Genomic DNA, 23,520 nt, shown 5'->3' on the forward strand with positions numbered 1-23,520 from the left:
AAAATAGAAGCATTACCTGACACGTTATCGGGCAAAAACGTAGCAGGGTTCCAGTTCTTGTCGCTCATCATTTCTGAGCCCCAAAGACTAATAAATTTAGAGCTGTTCCAGTCTGGAGTACTACCAAAACAGCTTGGATAAATGTGATCTTGAAGCGATGCATTAAAAGGCTGATGCTTATTTGTATGATTCTGAACAGAACCTGGTGGCAGTGCCTGTAAATTTTTCAGGATATTATTTTAGGAACATATACTGTATAAATCTTTGAAGATAACTGAGTTAATTAATAAAACATTAAAAGTTTATCATAAGTCATGAAAAACCATCCAAGTAGGAAGATATGGATTCCAAAAACAACTTACTTACCTCCAGTACAGATGCTTTTCAATGCTTCTTTTCTTTTCAATTTAGTACATTCTACAATCAGTTAACTTCATACAGCTTCTGTTAGGATGTATCAACATTATCGACAAACACATTTTTCGATTTGATCTTCAATGACGACACAATGCATTTATAGTCACTGCATCAACCTTTAATGAAGTCCTGAACACCAGGTATGTGGTCAATGTCTATTACATGGCCCAGTCTCTCTATTGGAAGTATGCAACTCCTTTTCTAGTACGTTCCATCGGACCCAGATTTGAGGATGACAAATCATAATGTGAAGGTGACTAAAGGGGAAGGAAGAAGGGAGGGTTAACTAAGGGTTGAGGGATACTAGGGCAGTAAAAAAGAAATTAGGGACAGGAGGTGCGGTCTGTGAGAAAGTGCCATCTTTCTTGCATGGTATACCCCCACTTTTTGCTGAATTGCTGAATGTACTTTGACTGAGTGTACCCTGGACTCCTGCCAATCAGGTGCCCAGGGCCCAGGGCCTACTCCCAATTGGCAAACCCTGGCCATATGTCAGCCCCTGGTAAATGGTACCCTAGGTACCCAGGGCCTTGTGACCAGGGAAGGCCTCTAAGGGCTGCAGCACTCATTGTGCCACCCTTAGAGGCCCTGTACCCTTACACCCACACTGCCTTTGCAGGCTGGGTGTCTGGGTGCAGGACAAAACAAAGAGTCGACATGGCACACATCTCTGTGCACCATGCCCATCACCTACACAGCCAAGGCATATATCAGCCACCCCTCTGTCTGGGTGCCTTATGCCAATGGTATGGGCACAGGAGCAGGAGCCAGGTCCATTCCTGGGAACTGTAATTTAAGAGTACATGGTGCTGAGAGCTCGTCAAACACGAACTCCACAGCACCATAATGGCAACACTGAAGACTGGGAAGTTTGGTATCAAACTTCTCAGCACATTAAACCCACACTGATGCCAGTGTGGAATTTAATGAACCAAGCACCCCAGAGGGCATCTTGGAGATGCCCTCTTACAACTAACCTACAATCCACGTCTGCTCTGAGGCTGCCACACAGCAGACACGTTGCTGGACCCCCGGGTGGGAGAGCCCCTGCTCTCCTGGGCCTGCAACAATGCACATCCTGGGCGAGGTGATAAATCTCCTCCCCCAGGATGAGCGAAGGGAAGCTTCAAAGGCATGCCGCCTCTGTGAGCTTCCCCAGGCCACTGCAACCCCCCACTCTGGCGGGAAGCTTGGCCGGAAACCCCAAACAAGGACAGGGGATGTGCCAGCCTGCCCACCCCACCACTCAGGTGGGGGAGGCGAGGTGAAGCACATCTCCGGGCTCTCGCCATCTTGAAGATGGGAGGCCCTACCCTATCAGGACTAGGCTACTGCCCCCCTCCCACAGGAGAGAGGCAGGATAGGGGGTGTACCCACCCCAGGACAGGGACCCATTGGTTCCTGGCCTTCACCTACCTGTAAACGCCCCTAAATCTAGTATTTAGGGGCACCCTGAACCTTCCTTCCCTAGATTCCAGATTGGAAACTACAAGAAGAGCAAGAAGAACAAAGACCTGCCCTGCAGCTGCTAAAAAGAGGAAGACACCAACTGCTTTAGCCCCAGCCCTACCGGCCTGACGACCCTCGAACCTGCTCCTGCTCCAGCGCGGCATCTCTCGTGGCCAGCAACCTCACCAACCCCGGAGGACCTGGCTACCTTTTGGCTCTAAGCCCCTGGGACTCCCATGAGTAGAGGATCTACTCGGAACCTATCTCTAACCCCTGGCAGCAGCCCGGAGCCGCGAACCCAGCACACTCTGCACCAGCCGAGCCTGGCCAGTGTCGGAGTGAACAAAGATCCTGAAGACGACCCCACGGCGACTGTGACCCCGAGTCCGGCACCCAAGGACCTCACTCGACATTCCTGAAGAAGCCTGCAGCCTCAGAACCAGGTGCCGCCCCCCCCCCAACCGCGATCAACTGAGGGTAAGATTTCCCGACACCTAAAGGCACCCCTGCACGCGGCGCCCCACGGCCCCCTGTGTCCAACCCCGGGGTACCTACCTATCCTCCAACTACCCAACTTACCTCTCGAAGTGGTGGTGGCACCTGAAGAGTCCTCGTCCCCGAGCTTGCAGTCTTTTCCTAACCGGAGATTTCCCATTGACATCCATTGAGCGCCCGAAGGCTCAAAAGCACTCTGCACCCAGCCGCCCGAGTGGTCCTGGCAGTGAAAACTCTACACCTACCTACTTCCCCACTTGCCCTGAGTAAGTGACCAGGAGCCCAGCTCCCACAGCCGCGTGGCTTGCCAGTCAGCAGCCACCAAACCAGGCCCCCCCTATCCCTCATAGTATAACATTGGGCCTAACTCTCTCTGCACCCGGCCGCCCTAGAGCCGCTGAGGGTGAACCAACTGTACCTACCTGACCCTGGGAGACCCCCGAGTCTGTGCCCAGAACCTCAACTCTGCCAGTCGAGAACTTACCCTTAAACCGCAAACTCTATTTTCCTCATGGGGTAACATTGACTGGCTTTTTTCTGAAATTTCTTCTAGGTGTGGACTTTTCAAACCTTCAAATATTCACCAAAAATCAGCCGAGTGACAAAAACGAATTTACTCACCTGTTCCTAGGTGAACTCCCAGTGCTGGATCTTGATGCCCAGCACTGACTCTGAAAAATCTCTACAACTGTACTTACCCTTAACTTAATTTTCTTCCATAGGAAACCATTGACTGTTTTTCTGTGAAATTTCTTCTAAGTGTCGATTTCTGCAATCTTTAAATATTCTTCAAAAATCGTATAATATCTGAAAACTTAATTGCTTACCTGTTTTGGATAAAGGTCCCAGTACCGAGTCTAGGCACCCAGTACTGGATTACAAAAGTAACGAGAACATACTGTACCTGTAATCTGCATTTTCTTCCATAGGGAATCATTGATTGTTTTCTCTGAAATATTTTCTAAGTGTCAACTTTTAAAATAGCTAAATATTAGTTACAAATCATTACAGTACTTAAGTCGACTTTCATCACTTGATTCTGAGAACTGACCCAGGACTGAATCTAGTATCCAGTCCTGGAATTCCAAAGGTAATCTAAAAAGTAATCTGTTGCAAATAACTTGAATTTACCATTGAGCTCAATGTATTGTTGTGTTTAAAAATAGTTGCCTACTGCAACCTCTTGTAACTGTTTACTAAAATCTATTGCATATTGCAAAAGTATTTATATGAAACATCTACTGTTGAGAAAGTATATTTTAACTCCAAGTGTTGGTTCTAAAATAAAACAAGCATATATTTTTTTATATATAAACCATTGGCCTAGAGTTCAGTTATTGAGTGTGTGAAACCATTTGCTGACTGAGTGTGTACAACAAATGCTTTACACTGTCCTCTGGTACTGCCTTACTGCTCGACCAAGCTACCACTTCAGAGAGTAAGGTTATACCTAACTTTGACCTCTGTCAAACCCTGGGGGACTGTGGACTCTGTACACCCTGTACCTATTAAGGAACAGTATATACAGAGCCACTTTCTCACATGGTCAACATGCATGCCACACTGAAATTGTTATGTGCCGTGTGGGCCACTGTTCCACTTCTTGGTCATTCGCACCAGTTTCATAATTACCCTCTATTCCTGTTCCTTCGTTAGCGACATGTTTCATGTAACAGGTGCATCATCAGTTCTGGTGGCCTTGGGCAGAAGCACCACTGCATTCCTTAAACAATTGTTCTAGGCAGACATCCAGAACAAAATATTTACACTTGGAGCCACAGGCAGGGCATCTCCTATACCTCCACAGGCCAGGAGGTTACCCCATGCCCCCAATAAAACTTCCTCCCAGTCACTACTAACTTTGGGGTTCAGCATGATAGTTGAGCTGCCAGAATTGGACATAAAATTATTAACTGCAGGAGCATTTAGGGAGTTGACCAAAAGGGAGTTGGCTGCCTGCAACAAACTATCACTGCTCAAGGAGAATGACTACGACCAGAGATGATTAGTTGCAAAGTGAGTTTCAAGAAAGGCCCATAATGCGGCCAGGCCTTAAGTCAACCCCCCTGAGTGCACCTAATGGCTAAGCACATTAGGAGCTGACTGCAACACACAGATATTCGTAAAAAACTAAAGAAAATGTTCAGCTTAAACTTCTGAAATTAAATGAAAAATCCAAATAAAAGTTAGTTGTGCTTTGCAAATGCTCAGGTTTTATTGAGGAGACCACAAACAAAGTAAAAACCATAATAGAACATTGTAGGAAACTGGGCTCTGTTGCAGTTGTGCCCGGCACCCCGCCCCCCTCCCCCCCACTTTTCGCCCCCTTTTTAGCTACTCAATGCTGATTTTCGACTCCGACAGTGCACTGAGGCCTGCTAACCAGACCTCAGTACCAGTACTCCCCCTCCAAAAAATAAGGTGTTGTCTAATTGTGTTACAACACGCTAAGTACTTTGGCACCCACGGTACGTCCGTAGTAAAGGGTACCCAGCCACCTACGGCATGGGCACTAAGGAGGGTCCCTAAAGGCTACAGCATATCTAATGCTACCCCAAGGGACTTGCATACAATTCCAAAAAGACTGTCACTGCAGGCTGTGTGACATGGTGCAAACCATGAGTGAAAATAAAACATGAAAAACTCCTGTGAGCCAGGCCAAGGTCACTACATCTAATATATATAAGTCACCCATATAGCAGGCCTCAAAGCCCTAAGGCAGGGTGCATTATATTTTATGTGAGGACATATCTGCATGAGCAGATATGCTTCTGTGATGTCTAGTTCAATTACTAGATATTGCAAGTGAGCAGGGAAGCCATATTAAGGTATGTATGGGGCACCGGTCAAAACGAGTTTCCCAGCCACATATCCGCTACACTGAAACCTATGGTGTTTGGTATCAAGCACCTCATTAATAAACCCAAACTGATTCCAGTGATAGATTCTTTAATACATGCACACAGAGGGTACCTCAGAGGTACCCCTTGAAACATTCTAGCCTTCTAGTGTGCTGGCTGACTAGCCCTGTCCAGCCTGCCACTACAGACACGTTTTTGACCCCATAGGAGGTGAGAGCCCCGATCTCAGAGGACAGAGACCATGCCCGTTCTGGAGAGAGGTTACATCTCCTCTTTAAGAAAGGCGGGTAAATCAGCCTATCAAGGCAGGAAGCTTCAAAGGCCTCTGCCGCCTTTGATATGCAACCCAAGGTTTCCCCAAACAGGGGAGATGCCATCCCCTGTCCTGGGTCCATCTTGCCCCAAGACAGGCGGAAAAACATGCATTGGCATAGCCAATAGGTCTCGCCTTTGGGACCTTATAAGTGTTTAGCCATGCAACAGTTTCATAACTAAATACTTATAAAGGTCCCAAAAGCGAGACCTATTGGCTATGCAAAGCGGCCGTGAAAGGGAAAGTAATCGCGGTAAAGCGTGGCGCGCGCGCGCCCGCGCACATGCACTGTAGCTCTAGGCTGGCCTGGTAGCACTTTTTGGAGCCCTCTCAATAAGTCTCGCCAGACCAGCTCATGCGCTGGGTCAGGCGAGACCTAATGAGCTATGCAGGAGGCGTGTTGCACTGCCAGACTGGACACACCTCTAGGGTGAACAGCATGAAGTAAAAAGTTAGGTATTGTCCCATCTTGTGTGTGGTGGAATAAGAAATTCTGAGACAGGGTGACTCCACCCCCCCCTCCCCAAAGGTAGTGACCATCTAAGGGGTGTAATGACACCATTGGCTAATACCGCTCACTCCCCTTAACGTGCCTAAACGGATTATTTAGGGGACACCCTGATACCAGAACTTCTTCTTTGTGTCCGTCGAATTTGGAGTGGACAAGAAGTTTGGTGACCAGAGAACAGAGGAGCAATGACTAACTTGGTGCCAACTGTGCCTGCCTGCTGCACCCGACCCTCGTGGAGAAAGCAACTCGTCCCATCACTGTGCAGACTCCCTTGGAGTAGAGGAGCTACTCCCCTGCAGCCACAGGCTTCAAAGAAGCAAAATCCGGTTCACCGTCCCGTCGCTTACCAGGACAACAAAGCTGCAGGAAGGTCGTTGTGCTCCCACAGATCAGATCCGTCCTCCCTTCAAGTGTGGGGATGGCAGGACCGAATGGAGCTGCACAGTACCTGAAGTGCCGGACCCCTTGAAGCAACCAAGGCTTGTTGTGTCCAGCCCAGACAACAACACAGAGGAAGACCGACCTGCATATCGAGGGACTTCAGGGACAGTGAGACCCATATCGAGAGTGGCCCAGGTGCACTGTTTGCCCCCTTTCAGCAGAACCAAGATAAGGAATGATCCTTTGACCGCCGCCACCTGACACTTCAAAGAACGTCTGCAACCGCGCCCCCCCCAGCCCGAGTATGAAGGAAGCAACAGTGCCTATGGAGTTCTGAGACCCTAAAATTTGAGCCCACCCTTGGGTTTGCCTAGACTGGACTCCCAGTCGCCACGCCTGTAGGTCCTTTGAGCAGGCCCCCTCAACCACGAGTGTCTCCTGCAGCAGGAACCCGACACCTTAAAGCACCACTGCACCCAAGCCCCACAAGCCGAGGATAAGTGGACCAACAGTGTCCCTACATACCCGAGCATGTCAAGGACTTGGCCCCTGTAGGAAGCTGGCTCTGTATATACTATACCAAAATGAGGTATAGTGTGCGCAGTGTCCAGTGGAACCCCAAAGGTAGGCCGAGGTAAAAGTAGATAGCACCCTACTCTCTGTTTGTGGTAGTTTGGGCTAGCAGTAAGGCTTTATCAGAGGGTAGTGTTAAGCATTAGTTGTACACATTCCGGCAGCAAATGATCTCACACACTCAGACTGAACTTAACAATGGCTAATGGCAAAGGGGGATCAGAGTTAGCACACAAAGTACACCTGCAGTGGCAGAGGGGAAACTGGCTGCAGGGTGCTGTTTTGGCATCGGGTGCCCTGTTTTCAATAGGAGTTGCCGGATTTGGATTTTGGCTGCAGGCCCAGTTCAGGAAGACTTCTGGGAGGCACCAACAGCTGGGCAGGTAAGTTGGAGAGCTCGGGGATGGGCGGCTGGATGTAAGGGTGTCTTTTGAGGTCGGATTTCACCTTACCGGGCCACTTGCAGATCCGTAGGTTGGGGGGGCTCTGTGTAGAGGCTGCAGGCGACGTCCTGGAGGGGTCAACCCACGGTGGACTCGTACTCTGGAGCTATGGGGACCTCGCTGGGACCAGTGGGCCACAGGCGTCGGGGGCAGTGGTGGTTCCAGGCATCGGGCTTCTTTGTCCTCAGTAGGATCAGTCTTTTTCTGGGTGTTTCTTTTGAACAGAGCTGCTGTTCACAAAAATTCCGGTCTTTGTTGAAAGCAGTCATTTCTCCCAGGCCTTCTGGAAGTCGCTGACTGCAGGACAAGGTGACTTTTGTTGCAGGATCTCTGGAAACTGCCGAAGGCCCCTGTAGGGCTGGGGTCAAGTCAGTTAGTCTCTGCAGTCTCCTCTGCTAGGCGTCTTCTTTCAACCTCCCGTAGGTTGCGGGAATCTGTCTTCTTGGTTCATGGCTGACCCATACATACTGTATTTAGGGAGCGTTTTATGGGTCTCGAGGTCACTAGCCAATGAGCTACTGACCTTAGAGTGACTACACCCTTGGTGTGCTCACCCCACGTATGGGAGTGGGCACAATCCCTAATCCTGATTGGAGAGTGCCTGCCATCTGCAAGATGGCGGGTACTGAAGCGTGGGCTTCACCTCGCCTCCCTCACCTGAGGGGTGGAGTTGGCAGAGGTGGGCGCACCTTCTGGGCTGTGCTAATTTTGTCCCGCCAGTCTTCCTGCCAAAAAGGAGGGGAGACAGGGAGGGGAGACAGGAAGGGGGCCTGCTTCTGATCTGATAGCAAGAGAGGCTGGGGGTCGCGTAACAAAGGCTCTTCTGGCCTAGAAGAGGTGTGATCACCATTGCCCAGCAAATGCTTAGTTTCTGGGCTCAGGGAGAGAAGGCACGAACTCCAGGGGTCCAGAAACATGTCTCGTGGTGGCAGGCAGGTGTTTACCAGTCAGGGAACCCACCAGAGGCTGGTAGTTTTTCAGGGCACATCTCTAAGATGCCCTCTAAGTGCATTTTTCATTAAATCCCATACTGGCATCAGTGTGGGTTTAATGTCCTGAGAAGTTTGATACCAAACTTCCCAGTTTTCAGTAAAGCCATTATGGTTCTGTGGAGTTCGTAATGACTAACTCCCAGCGCCATATACTCTTAATGGCATTACTGCACTTACAATGTCTAAGAATTGGCTTGGACACTGAAGGGGACAGGTACCCTCACCATGGTGCACCTAGCTAGAGGGGTGGCTGACCTATAACAGGCAGTGGGTTATATTCATGGCACACAGGGAGGTGTGCCATGTCGACTTCAAAAAAAAAAAAAAACATTTTTATTGACATTTTAAATTTCAGCACGATTTTACATAATATGTAAATTATTTGGTATGTTCTTATTTAACATTTAGGCAGGTCTAAATACATTTGAATCTGGGGGCGGTTTGAGCTTAGTTACTTCCATTTCCTGCTTGTCTGGTAAACCCCCAGCCCACGCTTGCCTACTATTCCCGTGTCCCTTACCTATCGCTTCTTTCCCGTCTCGGTGGACATATCCGGCCGCAGACCCTGGTCCAGGTGTTGTCCCCATCAGAGTTACTCATTTAATTAAACGTAAACATTTAAACCAGAAAAAAGGGGGAAAAAAAAGAAAGAAAAGGAAACCACTAAATGAACTGCGTACATATTGGGGGAGCTTGAACCCAAATATAACCAATAGGGTTAGGGGGCCTAACTTGCTATTTGGCAGGGGGCTAGGCCACCATGCCCAGGACAGTGCTCCCATGAAAGCTAACACCCACCAGAGGCTACTAACAACTGTCAGTGCCCAGAACCCCACCTTTAGCTCTTCACTGGTTGGTGAAGTGGCTAACTTACAGGCTGCTTTGGCTTCTGGTGGCCTGTCTGTTGTTTTAGGCAGGAGGCCAATAAACATTGTAGTGAACACCCTTCTTCCACCCTATGTTCTGTCAGCTGAGGAGTGTCGGAAGCTAGCTCTGTATACTATACCAAAGTGAGGTATAGTGTGCGCAAAGTCCAGTGGAACCCCAAAGGTAGGCAGAGGTAAAGTTAGATAGCACCTCACTCTCTATTTGTGAAAGTGTGCTCGAGCAGTAAGGCAGTATCAGAGGACAGTGTTAAGCATTTGTTGTACACAGTCAGCAAATGAATTCACACACTCAAAGAGTGAACTTTAGACCAATTGTTTTTGTATAAAAAGGGAAATACTACTTACCAGTATGCATCTGTTCTTGGCAAGTAGAGCTGCAGATTGTGCACTATGCATAGATCGCCATGCTTGCACGTTGTTGTGGTCTTGGAAGAGTCTTTTGTAGTCACGAGATAGGTGACTCCTCCCTTGGACGATAGCGCGCATGGGCATCGACTCCATCCTCAGATTGTTTTTCGCAATAATGGGAAATGATGGAGTCAGTAAGAAGTAAGATGTCCATGTGAATGTATCTATTTAAGAGAATACTGGAACAGATATAAGTTCCGTGGAGGCGGGTGGGCGTGTACAACTCTGCAGCTCTGCATGCCAAGAACAGATGCATACTGGTAAGAAGCATTTTCCGTTCGAGGCATACGAGCTGCAGATTGTGCACTATGCATAGACTGTACAGCAGTGTCTCCCCTAGCGGTGGTCACCTGTATATGCTGCAGTAGTTTGAAAAAGTGTTTTAAGAACAGCCTGGCCTACAGAAGCTGGTTGCTTAGCCTGTACATCAACCCAATAGTGTTTGGTGAAGATGTGTGGTGTAGACCATGTTTCTGCTTTGCAGATGTCATCTAAGGGAATGTTTCCCAAGAATGCCATGGAAGCCCCTAGTTTGCGTGTTGAATGCGCTCTAGAGGGATTTCTCAATGTGCGTTTAGCCTTTTGATAGCATATTTGGGAAGGCATTTTACTATCCACCTTGCGATTCCAGCTTTGGAGATGGGGTTAGCTTTATGAGGTGGGGAGAAGGCTACAAACAGTTGTTTTGTCTTTCTAAAGGGCTTAGTCCTGTCAATGTAATAAAGTAGGGCTCTTTTAACGTCTAGTGTGTGAAGAGCTCTCTCTGCCACAGAGTCTGGGTTTTGGAAAACACCGGTAACTCAACTGACTGGTTAAGATGAAAATCGGAGATTAATTTGGGAAGGAATTTTGGATTTGTTCAGAGAACCACTTTATTACGATGTATTTGTAAGAATGGTTCTTGTATGGTTAAAGCCTGGATCTCACTTACCCTTCTGAGAGAGGTAATTGAGAAAAGGAAAGCTACTTTCCATGTGAGGAACTGAAGTTCACATTTATGTAGAGGTTCAAATGGGGGACCCATGAGCCTGGTAAGAACAATGTTTAAATTCCACAACGGAGAGGGTGGCAGTCTGGGAGGAATTATTCATTTAAGGCCCTCCATAAAGGCTTTAATGGCAGGTACTCTAAATAGTGACAAGTGTTGTCTGTTTTGTAAATAAGCAGCAAGTGCTGCTAGATGTAATCGCATGGATTGATATGCTAGATGACATCTTTGTAAGTGTAGCAAATTGCAAATGATGTCTTGGATTGAAGCATCCTGCTGATCAACCTTATTGTTATTGCAGTAGATGACAAATCTTTTCCATTTTGCTGCGTAGCAAGCTCTAGTAGTAGGGCGTCTGGCTTCTTTAATGAGGTTCATACAGTCCGGCAGAAGGTTAAGATAACCGAACTCTAGGACTTCAGGAGCCAGATCGCTAGATTCGGTTGACCTGGATCGGGATGCCTTATCTCTCCATGGTTCTGCGTTAACAATGTTGAGGAGAGGCGTAATGTTTGGTGTGGAACTAGTGAGAGTTCCAGTAGTGTTGTGAATCACGGTTGCCGTGCCCATGTGGGAGCCAGCAGGATCATCTGGAGAGACTTGTCTGGGCTTGCGTACTACTAGGGGAGTCAATGGGAGTGGCGGAAAAGCGTACACAAATCTGCCTGACCAGTTCATCCATATCGCATTGCCTTTGGACAACAGGTGTGGAAACCTGTCGGCGAAGGTTGGGCATTTTGCATTTGCGTGAGTGGCGAACAGATCTGTGTCTGGTTGACCCCACAGTTGGAAAAATGGTTGAAGAACTTGGGGATGAAGTTCCCATTTGTGTATCTGCTGTGTCTGTCGACTTAGAAGATCCGCAATTTGATTGTGAACTCCTGGAAGATGTTCTGCCAGAAGGTATATGTTTTGTGAAATGGGCCATCTCCAAATGGTTTGTGCGAGCTGGGACAGCTGCAAAGAATGTGTGCCTCCTTGTTTCTGTATATAATATATGGCTGTCATGTTGTCTGTCGGGACAAGGACAGCCTTGTGCTGTAGATGTACCTGGAATGATTATAGAGCTAGAAATATTGCCAGTAATACTAGGTGATTGATGTTGAGCACTTTCTGCTGCGTGGTCCATTTGCCTTGAATTGTGTGGTTCAGGAGATGGGCTCCCCAGCCGGTGAGTGATGCGTCTGCTATAAGCACTATCTGTGGAACCGACTCGAGGAACGGCCGACCTTTGGAAAGGTTTCGTGTGTTCCACCACTGCAGAGAGCGATGTGTGCGGCTGTCCACAAACACCAGATCTGTAAGTTGACCTCGAGCCTGGTTCCACTGACGTGCAAGGCATTCCTGTAAGGGGCACATCTGAAGTCTTGCATGAGGTACGATAAAGATGCAAAAGGCCATCATCCTTACGAATTGCATGACTACCCTTGCTGGGAGGGAATACTGTGGTTGAAAACTGGAAATTAGTGTTTGCATACTGGCAATCCTGGCTGGATTGAGATATGCTAGAGCTCTGGAGGTGTCTAATGTGGCCCCTAGATACTGATGTATGTGGGAGGGCTGAAGATTTGACTTGGGGTAGTTTACTGTGAATCCAAGTCATGTAGCAGCTGGATGGTTTGATGAGTGTGATGAACACACTGGTTGAATGACTTGGTTTTCATTAGCCAGACAAGATATGGAAATACATGGATTTGTGGTCTTCTCAAGTGTGCTGCTACCACTGCATGGCACTTTGTGAACACTCTGGGTGCGGTGGTCACCCTAAAAGGAAGGACTTTGAACTGATAGTGTTGTCCGTCCACTATAAACCTTAGATACTTCCTATGAGCAGGGTGCATGGGAATGTGGAAGTAGGCGTCCTTGAAATCTAGGGTGGCAAGGAAGTCGCCTTGTTGAAGTAGTGGGAGGACCTGTTGGAGAGTGATCATATGAAAATGATCTGATTGGATGTAGAGATTGAGGGGTCTGAGGTAGAGTATTGGCCGTAGGGTCCCATCCTTTTGGGGGGATTAGGAAATACAGCAAGTAGACCCCTGTTCCTTGATACTGTAAGGGAACTAGTTCCATTGCCTGCTTTTGAAGCAGTGAAAGAACCTCTTGTTTTAAGAACGTGAGGTGTTCCGTGGACATTGGATGCTGTTTGGGTGGTATGGTGGGTGGGGTTGCTGTAAGTTCCAGGCAGTAACCATACTGGATAATTTGTCTTACCCACTTGTCTGTTGCGATGGAATCCCAGACAGGTAGGAACTGAGAGAGTCTCCCTCCGACTGGAGTGGAATGGTCTGGAGGGAGTGGAGGGAAGTCACTGTTTATTACTGGGGGAGGCATGAGTGTTGTTGTTACCTCGGCCTCTCCCTTTGTTCTTTCCCCTGTATCCACCTCTAAAATATTCTCTGTTGGGGGATGTTTGCGTGGTGTTTTTGTAGGAAGAGGAGGCGGTGTCTGTTCCAATGTTTTTGGATGCTGTTCTATAGAAGGAGCGACGAAAGGAACCACGTGTGGATGGAGACTGTAATGCTCCCATAGATTTAGCAGTCTCCGTGTCGTTTTTCATCTTCTCTAGAGTGGTATCTACAGCCGGTCCAAAAAGTTGTTCCTGATTGAACGGCTGGTGGAGTATAGTGGTTCGTACCTCCTGTTTAAATCCCGAGATGCGTAACCAGGCATGTCGTCCGAGTAGCAACCTAGTGTTAATGGACCTGGAGGCTGTGTCAGCTGCATCAAGGGCACACTTGATTGATGCCTTGGTTATTAATTTGCCTTCTTAATTAAATAAATTGCCTGAGTTTTGTATTGTCAGGTAAATTGTGTAATAGGGTTTCAAGTTGGTCATAGTGAGCTCCATCGTACCTAGCAAGTAATGCTTGGGTGTAGGCTATGTGCCAGTGATTAGCAGCTTGAGCAGCAACTCTTTTGCCAAAAGCACCTAGCAACTTCGATTCCTTATCCGAAGGTGGTGCAACAACAGTGGTTTGCGAGTTGGCACGTTTCCGAGCGTTAGTTACCACTAGTGAGTCTGAGGGTAGCTGCCCTTTGATATAGGTGGGATCATCGGGGACAGGTTTATATTTTTTGTCCATCCTGGGATTGAGAATTCTAGCTCTCACAGGTTCTTTGAATATGTCGGGGCATGTTTGACCCATTTAGCATTGGCAGGATTTGAACAGTTTTCTGTGACTGTTCAAAGGTGTCTAGGAGGAAGTTCTCGTCTGCAGGGTCTGAATGCATCTGAACACCATGGTAGACAGCAGCTCTATTTACCAGCTGACCAAAGCCAATATTGTCATCTGGTGGAGATGGCTTTGTAGGATAAGGCTGGGGATCCAGGAGGTCTGGGGGATCTTTTGGGTCATCATAATCATCCCAACCGTCCTGTGGTACGTTCGTGTCGTCATCAGGGTCATTGTTGCCTCCCCCACCCCCTAAATCATAATCGTCATCCTGCAGTGGTGGTGAATGTGGTGGAAGTTTTGGAGGCTATGGAGGAGAGACAGGCTCCGGAGGAAGAACAGGCTCCGGAGGAAGAACAGGCTCCGGAGGAAGAACAGGCTCCGGAGGAAGAACAGGCTCCGGAGGAAGAACAGGCTCCGGAGGAAGAACAGGCTCCGGAGGAAGAACAGGAGAAGAGGGTCTTATAGGTGAAGTGGCACAATCTTTTCTCTTCACAGGCACTGCAGGAGTGTCTGGTGTGTCTAGCTTCCTCTTCTTGTGTGGAACAGCAGCCACATGTCCTGTTTTAGGGTCTATATGGAGTTTTTTCTTCTTCGTATTGACTGGATCCGGTCGAAAAAGTTCTTCCTCCTTGGTAACCGCTTTCAGCGCCGGCTTCTTTGTGTCCAAGCGGGGTTTGGATAACTGCTCCGAAGCCTTAGGAAGTGTTTGGGGTCCTTTGGCTTGGCTACGGAGGCTGAAATCTTTTTCAGTTCCGAAGGCTTTGGTTTCGGATCCGATGGCTTTTCTTTCGGCGTAGAGGTAGTCAGTGCTGACTTCTTTTTGGGAGTAGGTTGCTCTCCCGTCTTCGGTGCCGAAGGTGCCTGCGGGACACCGAGATACGGTTTGCTCGGTCCCAAGCTACCGGAAGGCTTGTCCTTTATCTTCGGAGCCGGGGGCGGGGCTTCTGAAGCTTGTTGGTCGCGACTGGGGCCAGGTGGAGTTGGGGTAGGGGCAGTTGTACTCACTCGTTGACCAGGAGTGATGTGGTTGTCTGAGTAGTCTGCTTCGGACACGATTGCCAGGTCCTCAGAATCCTCCTCCGGGACATTGGGACCTTCATCGAAGATGTCCACTGGTGCTGGAGCTGCTCGCTGCGCCATGATGTGTTGTCGGGCCCAGCGATGGGTCTCTTGGATCGAAAAGAGGCGCAGGCCTGGCAATTGTTCTCATTGTGATCGGTTGAGACACACAGGTTACAGACCTTGTGATGGTCACTGTTTGGGAATTTCGCTCCACACTGGGGGCATTTTTTGAAGGGAATCCTTTCTATGAGCTGTAGGCCCGAACAGCGTCGATAGACTCAGCGGCCCACCATGACGACTGGAATCGAGTAGCTCAGATGCGCGAAGATCACGTGATCGAAAACAATACAGTTGAGTTGTAGATAGTTTGCACGTCGAAAAGGTTTGGTGAATAAGGTGCCGAACCGGAGCGCAAAAGTTACATTAGAACCCAATGGCGGGAAAAAACAATCTGAGGATGGAGTCGATGCCCATGCGCACTATCGTCCAAGGGAGGAGTCACCTATCTCGTGACTACAAAAGACTCTTCCAAGACAACAACAACGTGCAAGCATCCAAGCCCAAACCAGATGGCGATCTATGCATAGTGTACAATCTGCTGCTCTTATGCCTTGAATATATTCTTTTAGGTATTTTATTTCCTAGAACCAAGCAAGGCTGGCACAGTTACATGATAAGTACTTTGCAGTTCATATATAGATTGTAACAGTTTGGATTGAAATTGTAAATGTACTTTGATTTGATTACAGTAGTGTTACTGATAATGCAATGCTTTTCAGAAAACAGTACATATACTTTGAATGGGATTTTCAGTAAGGTTACAGGTAAGTTACTCTTGGTTTACTTTTCTTACTCAGAGTTGCAAAACTGGATACTACTCTGGGAGATTTCCTGTAAACAGGTAGGTAAAATCGCTTTTGTTAAACAGTACAACTTTAAAGAATTTCTTTAGGTTTTCAAACTCCACACTTAAAAACTTTTCACAGAAAAACAGTCAGTCAATGTTATCCTATGGAGGAAAGGAATATACTACTTACCAGTATGCATCTGTTCTTGGCATGTAGAGCTGCAGATCTACACACTTTTGCATAGATCGCCATCTGGTGTTGGGCCCGGATGTTTGCAGTTTGTTTTTCCTCTTGGAAAGTCTTTGGAAGTCACGAGGTCGGTGATTCCTCCCTTGGATCATATTGCGCATGGGCTTCGGCTCCATCCTCAGATTGTTTTTCGCCAACAGGGAAAGATGGAGCGTAGTAACAACAGTGAAGAAACCCATGTGTGTTGTATCTAAATAAGATAGACTGGAACAGATACAGGTAGCCGGGGAGGCGGGTGGGCGTGTGTAGATCTGCAGCTCTACATGCCAAGAACAGATGCATACTGGTAAGTAGCATTTTCCGTTCGAGGCATATGAGCTGCAGATTACACACTTTTGCATAGACTATATAGCAGTTCCCAAACTTAGCGGCGACCACCAGTATCTGTTGCAGTGGTTTGAAATAGTGTTTTTAGTACAGCCTGGCCCACACTAGCTTGTTGCTTGGTTTGCACATCTACACAGTAATGTTTAGTGAAAGTGTGCGGTGTTGACCATGTAGCTGCTTTGCAGATATCATCTAATGGGATGTTCCCTAGAAAAGCCATAGAAGCCCCTATCTTTCGTGTAGAGTGGGCTTTAGGGGGAACAGATAGCGTTAGTTTTGCTTTGTGGTAGCAAATCTGTATGCATTTTACAATCCACCTAGCTATCCCTGATTTTGAGATGGGGTTGCCCTTGTGTGGTAGAGAGAAAGAGACAAACAGTTGTTTGGTCTTTCTGAAAGGTTGTGATCTCTAGATATAATAAAGTAAGGCCCGTATAACATCTAGCGTGTGTAGAGCCCTTTCTGCAACAGTTTGAGGTTGCGAGAAAAATACCGGTAATTCTACAGATTGGTTTAGATGGAAGGGGGAAATGACTTTGGGTAGGAATTTTGGGTTGGTACGGAGAACAACCTTGTTCTGGTGCATTTGGAGAAAAGGCTCTTGTATAGTAAGTGCTTGTATCCCACTGACCCGTCTAAGGGAAGTGATGGCTACAAGAAAAGCTGTTTTCCATGTGAGAAATTGCAGTTCGCATTTATGCAAAGGTTCGAAGGGCGGTCCCATTAGCCTTGTGAGAACTATATTTAAGTTCCACACTGGTGAGGGTGGTACTCTGGGGGGAATTATTCGTTTAAGGCCTTCCATGAAGGCTTTAATGGCAGGCACTCTGAAAAGTGATAGGTGCTGCCTGTTCTGTAGGTAAGCGGCAATTGCTGCGAGGTGTGGCCCGAATGGATGTATATGATAGGTTAGAACTTTGTAGATGGAGCAAGTAGCATATGATGTGCTGTATAGATACGTCTAGAGGGTTGATTGTGTTGTTATGGCAATAAACAACAAATCTTTTCCACTTTGCAGCGTAGCAGGCTCTAGTGGTAGGGCGTCTAGCTTCTCTGATGCCGTTCATACAGTCAGGGGGGGGAAGGTTAAGGTATCCGAATTCTAGGATCTCAGGAGCCAGATCGCAAGGTTGAGCGGAGCTGGGTCCGGGTGTCTGATCTCTCCATGGTTCTGAGTTAGGAGGCATGGTGAGAGGTGTAGCTTTTGGTGTGGTACTACCGAGAGTTCCAGCAGCGTGGTGTACCATGGTTGTCTGGCCAACGTTGGAGCTACTAGGACCAGTGTGAGGGAGTGCTGTTGTAGCTTTCTCACCACTAAGGGAATTAGTGGGAGAGGTGGAAAGGTGTACGCAAATTTGCTTGACCAGTTCATCCATATCGCATTGCCTTTGGACAATGGGTGTGGGTATCTGGCGGCGAAGCTTGGGCATTTTTTGTTTTCGTGGGTGGCGAAGAGGTCTATCTGTGGATGCGCCCACATCTGAAAGAACGGGTGAAGAATTTGTGGGTGAAGTTCCCACTCGTGGATCTGCTGCGTCTGTCTGCTGAGCAGATCTGCCATGGTGTTTTGGACTCATGGGACATGTTGGGCTAGGAGAAAGATTGTGTTGAATTGCCCATCTCCATATGCTCAGTGCTAGTTGAGAGAGCTGTGGAGAGTGTGTGCCGCCTTGTTTTTGAATGTAGTACATGGCCGTCATGTTGTCTGTGCGAATAAGGACTGCCTTGCCCAAAATCTGTGTCTGAAAGGATTTTAGGGCTAGAAAGATTGCCAGTAACTCCAGATGGTTGATATGGAGTAACTTTTGTTGCGGCGTCCATGTGCCCTGCACTGTGAGGTATAATAGATGAGCTCCCCAGCCGGAGAGCGATGCGTCTGTTAGGATTATTTGGGGAACCGGGTCCAGGAACGGTCGACCTCTGGAAAGATTTGTGGTGTTCCACCACTGCAGAGAACGATGGGTGCGACCGTCTACCAACACCAGATCTGTCAGTTGCCCCTGGGCCTGGTTCCATTGGCGCGCTAAGCACTCTTGGAGTGGACGCATCTGGAGTCTTGCATGAGGCACTATGAAAATGCAAGAGGCCATCATCCCTATCAGTTGCATAAACACTCTTGCTGGGAGAGAGTGTTGAGGTATGAATCTTTGACGCAAAGCCTGAATGCTTGCAATCCTGGTAAGATTGGGGTAGGCTATGGCTTTTGAGGTGTCTATGGTGGCACCAAGGTATTGCTTTGTGTGGGATGGTATTAGCTGGGACTTTTGGTGGTTCACCGTGAAGCCTAGCTTGTGAAGTAGTTGGATTGTAGTGGCGGTGTGATGTACACATTGGTTGTAGGACGTGGCTTTTATTAGCCAGTCGTCCAAATATGGGAAGACGTGAATGTGCTGTCTTCTGAGGTGTGCCGCCACTACCGCTAGGCACTTGGTGAATACCCTTGGCGCTGTTGTGGCTCCGAATGGGAGCACCTTGAACTGGTAGTGTTGCCCGTCCACTACAAATCTGAGGTACTTTCTGTGAGCATGGTGTACCGGAATGTGAAAGTATGCATCTTTCAAGTCCAGTGAGGTGAGAAAGTCGTTCTGGGAGAGGAGCGGAAGTACCTGCTGAAGTGTTACCATGTGAAAATGGTCCGAATGTATGTATGTGTTTAGAGGCCGGAGATCTAGAATAGGTCGTAGAGTCTGGTCTCTTTTTGGTACCAGTAAATATAGGAGTAGACCCCAACATTTTGCTGATTGGCGGGGACTTGTTCTATTGCATGTTTTTGTAGGAGGGAGATTACCTCCTGTTTTAGTAATGTGGAATGTTCTTGTGACATTGGGCGTTGCCTGGGTGGAATGTTTGGGGGGGGGGGGGGGTAGATGTCAATTCTAGGCAGTACCCTGAGCGAATAATTTGGGTCACCCATCTGTCTGAGGTGATGGTCTCCCATAGATTTCGCCGTATCCGTGTCCTTTATTTTTGAGGGCCTCATCTACCTTTGGGCCGAATAGATTTTTTTGGTCAAAGGGATGATTTAAGATGGAGGCCTGTACCTCAGGTTTAAAGCCTGAAACTCTCAGCCAAGCATGGCGACAGAGGAGGACGCTAGTGTTAATGGCCCTGGAGGCTGTGTCTGCTGCGTCTAAGGCACAGCGTATAGAGGTGTTAGTTATAGTTTTACCCTCTTGAATTAATTAATTGGCCCTATTTTTGTATTTTTCTGGGAGATGGTGCATGCTGGTTTCTAATTCGTCATAATGCGCTCTATCGTATCTGGCCAATAGCGCCTAAGTGTTGGCGATACGCCATATATTGGCTGCCTGTGACGCAGTGCGCTTTCCTGACGCGTCCAGTAACTTTGACTCTTTGTCAGGTGGTGGTGCTTCGCCTGACGCCTGGGAGTTGGACCTCTTTTATGCAGTGGAAACCACTAGGGAATCTAGTGGCACTGGCCCTTTGATATAGGCAGGATCTGTGGGGGCAGCTTTGTACTTTTTCTCTATGCATGGGTTAATGACCCTAGCCCTGACTGGGTCTTTAAAAACCTCTGGCGAATGTTTTATTACCCCCTTGAGCATAGGTAGTATGGAGGTAGACCTATGTGCGGTATCAAAGGTGTCGAGGAGGAAATCCTCCTCTACCGGGTCAGTGTGTAGCTCTACCCCGTGATAATGTGCCGCCCTCTGAAGTAGGTGGTGAAAACCTAATGAGTCTTCCCGTGGGGATGGCCTGGACGGGTAAAGGTCATCTTGTGGGACATCTGGAATGTCTGGATTATTATAGTTGTCCCCATGGGTCTGGGGATCCTGTAGGGGTGGGGTCTTGTGGCACATCCCCCTGGATCGTAATATGGGTTCCCCTGATCATCATCGTCTGGAGACGGGGTCGGGGAGCGATGAGGCGGGTGTGGAGAAGGCGGAGAAGGCAGAGGGGGCGGAGGTGGAGAGGGTGGAGGAGGTGGGGAAGGCACTCTGAAAGGGGAGGTAGCAGAGTCTTTCCTCTTTGGAGGTGGAGGCAGAGCCGGTTTGTCCAAATGTCTCTTTTTAGAAGAGAGTGCCAAATGTCCAGTTTTTGGATCCTTGGTAAGTGTCTTTTGCAAGGGATCCGGTGTAAACCGTTCCTTTGACAATGTTTGTTCCATCGGCGCCGAAGGTTTCGGGGTCGATGACTTTTTAGGCTTGTCCGTGCCGTGCTTTTTGGGAACCTCCGATTCCTTGCTCGGCGCCGAGGTGGGCTTCGGTGCGGAAGTGTCAGTGCCGAGGGCTTTATGGGGTTTGGTCGGTACCGAAAGGCTGGGTTTCGACACCGAGGACTTCGGTGCGGAGCTCGGTGTCGAGGTAGAGGCCGGTCTCTTTTTGGGTGCCGAAGTGTGTTTCTCGGCACCGCTGGAAGGCTGGCTCGAGCCCGAGCCGCCGGAAGGCTTATTTGGCTTCTTCACCGGGCCCGAAGGTGAGGTGTTGGAAGCAGTGTCTCTGGTCTTGCCTAGGGCCGGAGGCGTGACCGAAGCCTTTTTGGGCGTCGGCACGGGTGTGGGAGGGGGTGTAGTACTCACGACCCTCTGCGCCGGGGTGATGTCCTCCACATCCGAGTCGTCTGCTTCGGAAGCACTGACGAGGTCCTCTTCTGTGTGCTGCTGTCCCGGAGCTTCGACGTCGTCCCCGAAGATGTCGACTGGAACGGAGGTCGATGAGTGCGCCATGTTTCGTCTGGCCCTTCGATCTCGAATAGTCTTTTTCGATCTGAAAGACTTGCAGGCGGGACAGTCTCGAGCCTCGTGTTCAGGGGAGAGGCAGAGGTTGCACACCTCATGAAGATCGGTGTGGGGGAATTTGGACCCACATCGAGGGCACTTTTTGAATGGAGTTCTTTCCATCAGCCGGGACCGGAGCTTGGATAGGCCCGAAGGCCGCTGTCGACGACGACGACGACTGGAATCGAAGATTCGTCGAAGAGAAGGTGATTGAGGAGATCTGGATCTGAACAATACCGCGATGAGCGAGGATTCTGCTTCGATCGTCGAACTGGAAATGTTCTGAACCGGAGCGCAAAGTATTACATCCGAGCCCGATGGAGGAAAAAAACAATCTGAGGATGGAGCCGAAGCCCATGCGCAATACGATCCAAGGGAGGAGTCACCGACCTCGTGACTTCCAAAGACTTTCCAAGAGGAAAAACAAACTGCAAACATCCGGGCCCAACACCAGATGGCGATCTATGCAAAAGTGTGTAATCTGCAGCTCATATGCCTCGAACATAGTGTTATCGGTTTTACGGTAAGAATTTGGTTGTGGGAGTTGAGGTTCTGGGGGTAGACTCAGGGGTCACCCAGGGTCAAGGATGCACTCTAGTTAAACCCCCAATGGCACTAGGGCGGCCGGGTGCAGAGTGCTGAGGCCCAATGCTACCCAAAGGGGGATAGAGGGCCTCTGGTTAGTGGCTGCTAGCAAGCAGGCCATTTGGTTGTGGGAGCAAAGCTCATGGACTTTAGCTCAGAGCAAATGGAGAAACAAAGTAGCACCAAAGGTGCACCCTCAGCGGCACTAGGGCGGCCGGGTGCAGGGCGCTGTTTCAACATCGGGCGCCCTGTTATTTTCAATGGTGAACCTCCGGTTGGCAAAGGCAATGCAGGCTTGGGGACGAAGGTCTCCTGGGTGCAACCACCACTTCGAGAGGTAAGTTGGGAAGTTAGGGGTTGGTTAGGCACCGTCGGTTTGGGCACCCAAGGCCATGGGGCGTCGGGTGTAGGGGTGCCTTTTGTGGTCTGATCTTCTTACCAGCTCCTGGTCGCGGTTGGGGGGGGGGGGGGACCATCCAGATTTAGTCTGCAGGCGTTGGCTGGAAGCTTGAAGCAGGTCAGGAATCGCCGGATCTCGGGTCAGGATCACCGGGGGAACTCCTCGTGGTGTTTGCCCACTCAAGCTCGGGCCATGGACGGCATGTGCAGAGTGGGGCGGATTTGCGGTGTCCGGCCAGAGGTTGCAAATGAACAAATCCAGTGTTCACGGGAGACAGTCTTTGTGCTTGAAGGCAGCCAGGTCCTCCCGGGTTTTCGAGGTTGCTGGTTGCAGGACACACGGGATTTCGCAGGTTCGAGGGGGAGACAGACCAGTAGGGCTGGGGCCAAGTCAGTGGGTGCCTTCCTCTTGTTAGCTGCTGCACAGCTGTTCGGTCTTCCTTCTTGTAGTTTCTTCTTGTCTGAGGAAGCTAGGTTCAGGGGTGCCCCTAAATACTAGATTTAGGGGCGTTACAGGTAGGTAAAAGGCAGGGACCAATGGGTCCCTTCCCTGGGGTGGGTACACCCCTTATGCCACCCTCCAGTGGGAAGGGGGCATGAGCCAGTCCCTGGTTGGCCGAGTCCCCCACTCAGTAAGATGGCGGGGAAAGAGTTGTGCTTCACCTCGCCTCCTCCACCTGAGGGGTGAAGTTGGCAGAGGTGGGCACACCCCTCTTCCTCACTTGGTTTTCCTGCCGGTTCTCCCACCCAAAGTGGGGGTCAGAACCAGTGGGGATCAGGTGCTGAGAGCAGCAAGTGGCCTGGAGAATCTCCCAAAGGCGGCAAGCCTTTGAAGAATCCCCTTTGTGAACCCTGCCCATCCTGGGGGAGAATGCTTGGCAACTCGTCCCAGGATGTGCATTCATTTAGGCCCCAGAGAGCAGCAGGTTCTCAACCCAGGGGGTCCAGAAACATGTCTGGTGGTGGCAGCTGAAAGCAGCCACTCAGCCTGGACACTAGTGGTAGGTTAGTTTTCAGGGGGCATCTCTAAGATGCCCTCTGTGTGCATGTCTCATTAAATTCTACACTGGCAGTGTTGGCTTAATGTGCGGAGATGTTTAATACCAAACTTCTCAGCTTTCAGTGTAGCCATTATTGTGCTGTGCATTTCGCAATGACAAGCTCCCAGCTCCATATACTCTTAATGGCAGGACTGCACTTACAATGCCTAAGAATGGACTTGGGCACTGTAGGGGTACAAGGCTCATGCACCTGTACCCCCACCACTGGTATAGTGCACCCAGCTAGAGGAGGGACTGATCTATGCCAGGGCAGTGGGTTGTAGGCATGGCACACAGATGTGTGCCATGTTGACTCTTCACTTTGTTCTGCACCAAAACACGCAGCCTGCAAAGGCAGTATGTGAGTGTAAGGGTACA

General features: G+C 49.1%; 1 protein-coding gene across 4 annotated transcripts in view; it reads right to left on the reverse strand.

The window, feature by feature from the left end:
• Window positions 1-23,520, reverse strand: part of FAM193A (family with sequence similarity 193 member A) — a 489,141-nt gene that overhangs the window by 198,489 nt on the left and 267,132 nt on the right. For all 4 annotated transcript variants that reach the window (XM_085642531.1, XM_085642534.1, XM_085642533.1 and 1 more), the window contains one exon: window positions 17-215. In XM_085642531.1, coding sequence (XP_085498657.1) covers window positions 17-215 — 199 coding nt within the window. The remainder of the gene's footprint in view (window positions 1-16; window positions 216-23,520) is intronic.

Source organism: Triturus cristatus, chromosome 2_2 (assembly GCF_964204655.1).
Source record: "Triturus cristatus chromosome 2_2, aTriCri1.1, whole genome shotgun sequence".
In the NCBI taxonomy this organism is placed as follows: Eukaryota; Metazoa; Chordata; class Amphibia; order Caudata; family Salamandridae; genus Triturus; species Triturus cristatus.